The sequence below is a fragment of the Trypanosoma equiperdum genome (genome assembly GCF_001457755.1).
Source record: "Trypanosoma equiperdum strain OVI genome assembly, contig: ctg_1850, whole genome shotgun sequence".
Lineage (NCBI taxonomy): Eukaryota > Euglenozoa > Kinetoplastea > Trypanosomatida > Trypanosomatidae > Trypanosoma > Trypanosoma equiperdum.
Window position 1 is genome coordinate 3,995 of NW_027123894.1, and position 5,959 is coordinate 9,953.

The 5,959-nt window shown below is 52.9% G+C and overlaps 1 protein-coding gene across 1 annotated transcript; it reads right to left on the minus strand.

The window, feature by feature from the left end:
- Positions 1–627: 627 nt before the first annotated feature.
- On the minus strand, positions 628–5,871 carry TEOVI_000586800 (Raptor N-terminal CASPase like domain containing protein, putative; the record flags this gene model as incomplete). The annotated part of the gene is made up of 1 exon (XM_067223361.1): positions 628–5,871. One exon carries the CDS (start codon positions 5,869–5,871, stop codon positions 628–630), a length of 5,244 nt encoding a protein of 1,747 aa, XP_067079462.1.
- Between the last annotated feature and the right edge of the window lie 88 nt (positions 5,872–5,959).

Here is a 5,959-nt window from a genome sequence, read left to right on the forward strand (position 1 = left end):
CCGACACGGATATAAACCAGACGTAGCACAAGGGTAATGAGGGAGAAATAAAACTACTAATAATATTAATAATAATAATAAAGTACAAAAAAAATGAAAAGAGACATGTGATGAGAGATAAAAAGCAGTGAGAGGAACTTGATTAGGTGGGTGTGGGGAGAGACGTTAAACACGCCATGGTGCGGCGGTAAACCTTCGATTTGAGCGACGTGTGTCAAAATGAATGGGCAATTCCCCTCCCCCCCCTGTCCTTCATGGGAATCACCTTTCAGTAGAAACTAACGGAAGGTATACACAAGACAACCGCAGCAGCATGGGATACAAAACAAAACAAAAAATAGAGGTAAAATGATGTACCTCTGCCTTTCCTCTTTTTTTTCTTTTTTTGATCGTCTCTTCGTTCATATAAAGTGATATGGGGGAGTCTCGCAATACCGAAAACAAAAAATTGCAAAACCAAGCCAAAAGAACAAAACTTCTCAAGAGAGGAAAAACACTAATAACACTAGTAACAAATAACGACAAACAGTCTCCCCACTTCCCTCCACATAACCCCCCCCCCTCCGAGTAGCGTGACACACCGAGGAACCAACGTTTTATATTCCTCTTTTCTTTTCCTTTTCCTTGCTAATCATACACACATGTCGTGCTACGACTGTAAATACGCGGCGGCCCTCCAGTCGCTACAGCACAAATCGGAAGTATGGGATGAAAAGCCACCGCACCAGGGAGTTCCTTCACTCGCGTGTACGAGGCCCTCGCCTGTCCATTCACTGCAGACTCTTCCATAACATCACTAATGAAAATCGCATCTGCAGTCGCTGATACGGTTGAGAGGGTTTGATGATACGGCTGCACATCCATTCGACACACGGGATTGCGTAAAGCCGATGAAGCGGGGGCAACCGGCTCCGCCACCACCACCTGCCGAAGAGGGTCGCGGGGAAACCGCTTATCCCAAAGCGTTACAACCCCCTTCGCGCCACCATATCCCGTCACAATAACATGGGGATAGCAATAAGGGAAACTTATATGGAGGCACGTGCCCTTCGAATTTTCTGCACCACCTACAGGCGGCTTTGCCGCGTCATCCTCCGACTCTGCGCTGCTAGGGAAAATACAAGTGGCCCGAGCGGGTTTTCGCAGATCAAATAAGTAAACCGAACCGGCGCCAACAGCTACGGTTGAATCATCAGTGGAGCTTGGTGTTATAACAGAGGGCATAATAAAGGATGACTGTTGGCTACCAATGCCCTCCAAAACCTTGTGCTCACACACCAAATCCCATGAGTCAATCAACCCATCAGGCCCACTTACATGCAATAAAGTCGCTGGTACATGATAGGAGGAAAGACAAGGCATGCGACCCCCGCCACATCTCCCCCCGCATGCCGCAGTCGCAAATGAGGTGACACGCTTCACTGCAGTCCCACCAGCGTAGTCCATGAAGAGCTGCACCGACCCCGAGGAACCCACTACGCACAACAACGTGCGATAGGCGGCATCTACAAAATGTAATCCAGTAACCGACTTGATAGAATTCGTAGCACAGTGCTCGGAAATAACCGGGCTATCTTCCTCAGGACACTGCCAGGCCGAATGGATGTTCCACGGAAGCCCCACCCACCCGTCCGACGACTTGGCAATGATCCCAGAGGTCATCTTTTTTCGCGGACCCGATTGCTGCTGTTGATTATACAGCGTTGTAGTCCTGGCAAATGCAACGGGATCAACCCACGACGTTACCGCCGGGGCACAAATATCTGAAATCCACCGGCACGTCGCTTTCACATGAACAGAGGTGGAACCCACACCGACTGATGTGGCCGGTGATGTGCTTGCCGACGCTGTTGCCGCCGTTAATGAGCACGCCGCGCTCAGGGCAGTAGAGGAACGGCCAGCCATGGCGGTGAGATGCTCTTCCGCGCTCCACGACCAAACCTGCACCGTACCATGAGAGGTTCCCGTTACGAGATGCCGTTCCGCCATGTGGAATGCCATCACGCCGATAAGCCCGTCATGCTCAAATGAAACGTTGCTGACCGGGCGTGACCAAGCCGACGCCCCAAGGCTCGTGTCGGAAGTTATCGAAAGGTTGATCAGGGGGAGTTGGCTCCCAGTGGGAGATAACATGGCGCTCGGTTCCCTTTCCTCGTCAACTAATGGTTTTACACCCTCGACGTGAGAGACTGGTGGGGACCAGGTCGGGAGAGGTGGGGATGGCACCGCAGGTAGGTTACAGCTATCACCACTATAACCAGCGGGGGGCGCTGACAGCCGCAATTCATTTCTCACCTTGTGCACGTACTCTCTCATGCAGAAGTCCCTCCTAAGGTTAAAGGTATTTCGTGGATCATCATCGTCCATTGGTACTAGCAACAGCTCGTCCAGGAAACCCAGAAGAGTGAAAACAAAGGATGCGACAGCTGCACCACTACCAGTGGAAACGATCCTGCGTGGTAAAACAGCGTCGCACGCGAGAGTCTGAACGTCCGCGACGCCACCACTTTCATTACTAAGTCGACGATCGCGTTCCACACCGGCTGCCTTGCCTCGTGATGCAGCACCGTCAGAACGATTGCCTGTCCCTCGCATTCCCCGTTTTAGAACCCGAATTACAGAGCTACGAAGCATCGATAAAAACCTCCTACTTTTGGCGTCACTGGGCACTTTTGTCGATTTTTCTACCGCACCTGACTCCCTCGGGGTTGTTGGCTGCGTGAAGAAGCCGCCCGCGCTAAGTGGTGGTAAACAACTGAGTGCCTCCTCCGCACGAGAGGAGACATAAGGACACGGATCATGTGTTGCAGCCCCTGTCCAGCACACCAGGCGTGCAAGAAAAACAATGGGGCAACCGACTTCCATGGCGCGGTCATTGTCACATTTTGATGGACACGACTCCAGTGGGCACCCTTTGGGAAAGTAAATGTCACAAATCAGCGAGCGCGTACCACTTACCAGACCTGGGAGGATATCCTCTTCACCACCACCGTTAGAACCACCCTCACCCGCTTCTGAAGCGCGATATATTTTTTCGGAGGCGCACTGAACGGAAGCCCGCACGGTTTCCATTGGCATGTGAGCAGACAAGTATCGCACCAGCCACCGTATAGAAAGAAAGACAATATCGACAAGATCGATTCGGTTGCTCATATTCCCCTCACGAGGAGCAACAAGCACGTTGGCACATTCAACAATAATGTGAATACATCGTAACGATGCCGCTTCGTCCGTACAACTGGACGACATAGTCATAGATATGGCTTTAAGAGCCGCTCCACGTATAATAGATGAAGATGCCCACGAAAGGAGGTGCAGCGTCTTTAAAGGGGATGCTAACTCTTCCAACCCCAACTTCTGTTCGCCTCCACTGCCGTTCGTCAGCGCTCCTTCGGTCCCAGCATTGATTGGTCTCGCAGCGCCAGGCTCAAGTGCACTTGCCTTCCACGTCAATGCCACGAACAACGCGAGAAGAGAAGTGATAGAGGTTGTTAATCTTGCCGCGTAAGCGTCGGTGGTTGCTACGAAATGATGTTGGACGCGGCTCCCCCTTGACTGATTGATGTACACTTCAGCAGACCCCCGCTGCAACAACGGCACCCTGACGCTGGCATCTCGCAGAAGTTCGCTGCAAAGATTGAGTGCGCCACTCTCAAGAAGATACTTCCTGTCTTGGTCAAATGAGAAGCTGGTCATGGATAGTATGGCTGAAGAGAGCACACGCTGGCCTTCAGACTCCAGCCAATAACCGAGTTCCTTGCACTGCCACAGACCAGGCCCAGCAGGAGGGTCACTAGGCAGGCTGAAGGGTCTTTCCAACGCCTTCAGGCAACTCGTCGTTACGGCGCTTCGCTGTGCCCACGCCAGTCCTGCAAGCGATGGGTCCGCATAGCATGCCTTGGCGTACACAAATAACATAGAAGGTAGCAAATGCTGCAGATCACTCCGGCTCCAAAAACGCGCTAACGCCATGTCGAATATTCCAACTTTTGCGCATGCTGCCGCGGCCGAAAGTCCGGCATCAATGAAACGGCAGAGGACCTTCATAGCTTCATCACGGTGTGCCACCACAAGCAAACCCTGCAGCAACATGGGCAACCCGGCGACAGAAGGGAAGGGCCTCATGAATGCACCTCCGGAACACCCACAACCACTGAGATCATTTGAGCCTGTGCTGCATGCGAGAAGAGGGTCAACTGCCGCTTCCTCCCCCATACCTCTGTAAATACTCACCTTCCGTGGCCCAGTCCTGTGTGGCCCGATATGTCCCGGCCGTCTACACTGATGCCAGGCAATGCCCCCGCAGTGGAACAAGCTCTGCTCCGTTACCCGCTCCGCCACAGCCATCAAGCAGCGCAGCTCCTCCTCAAGGAAATCAGGCACAGTGACAGGACGGTTACCAAGTGATGGAAGCGACATGGAACGCTGCTCGCATCGCCACTTAGTGACGTTCCAGTCGAGCCACTCGCGAAACTCCAACGTTGTCAGTGAGGTGGGAGGAGCTGGCTGAACTGCTCGCTTCAAGGAGACAAAAGTTCTGCCAATAATGCAATCCAACGAATCCCATTGTGGATGGTTTCCCATATGCGGGAGCGGTGGATAAACACAAACCTCACCACCCAGGGCTGTGATGATGCGTTCCGCAAGCAAGAATCCACGAAATAACGGAGCGACGACAACATCTTCACGAAATAAGTGCACAAACGTTTTGTACGGAAGAGAAGACCAAGCAATGCACTCCATTATGGCCATAGTCGCCCAATGAAGCTGACCAAGTGGCGTCTTCTTGTCATCCAGTGCCCCAGGTATAAGGAAAGGCAAAAGCGGGTGAATATCTGTTAGGGAATCGTTCTCAACCATAAACCACAGCAGTGCCATCTGTAACGGTGTCATAAGACACGAGGTGAGTATATCTGAGGGCAGCTTTGGGTGCTGGGGCAACTCCCCTGAAAACGTAGCACCAAGGAAGAAAAAATCACTCAGCACGGACGAAGTGGCGCAAGTTTCTTCACTACCAGCATCAAATGATGATACACCTGCCGTACCCTCATGGGGCACCCGCAGCGTGGGGCGGTCCGCATCTGGAGGTCCTTGTGCAAACGAAGTGTCACCTTCGGCATCACTCCCCGTGTTGTGCTCCGGTTTGGGCGAACTCTGGCAGCGAAGGAAATTCCTTAAAAGTTCGCTAGCGTTTGGACAATCAGCCACCACAACCAGCGGCAATCCGACCTTCTCGAAGAGCGTCCTGGTGCGACACTTCACAGCACTGCCAGATGGCTCCATCAGGTATATTAATCCCGACTGCGGTCGCGGTACACCGTAGCCACCGTAATGAAAAATTACCTTTCCACGTCCCCCGGCACGTTCTCGGCACTGCATGAGACCCCGATGCAACCGGCTCACTTCAGTATTATGGCAGTGTTTAACCATCAGCGAGCGCTTTGATAAGGCCTGGTACCGGCGTTCCAGTTGCTTTCCCAATTCTCCCAATATGTTGAAACTGTCACCAGGGAGAAGTCCCAGTGACCGCCAGCCGAAAACATAAGGCGCATCCAACGCCTGAATGGAGTTTTCCTCTTGATTTCCATCTCCTTCCTCTCCCCAAAGCAGGGGGTTAATGTTAATACTCACCACTACCGCAGTTGTCGCTGCCGGCACAACCGCAGCTTCTGCCGCTATGCCGCCCGCCGGAGGTTCCCGTTCCGAAAGCGGCACGCGGCGGCCACGGCGAAGCCAAGCCTCCTGCACAAGTCGCAACCAGCGCCGACGCTCCACCGCCTCCACTTCTACAGCCGTGCGTGGTTCCAGATCGGTTCCAGAAGACACATTTGGTGGAATATCATCAACTGACGGCACTGTCCAAAAGTTCATTGACCGCAACGGCTCAAATCGCCGTGAGGGGAGTAAACAACACGGCACACCGACTTCACACGGTCACACACACACACACACACACACA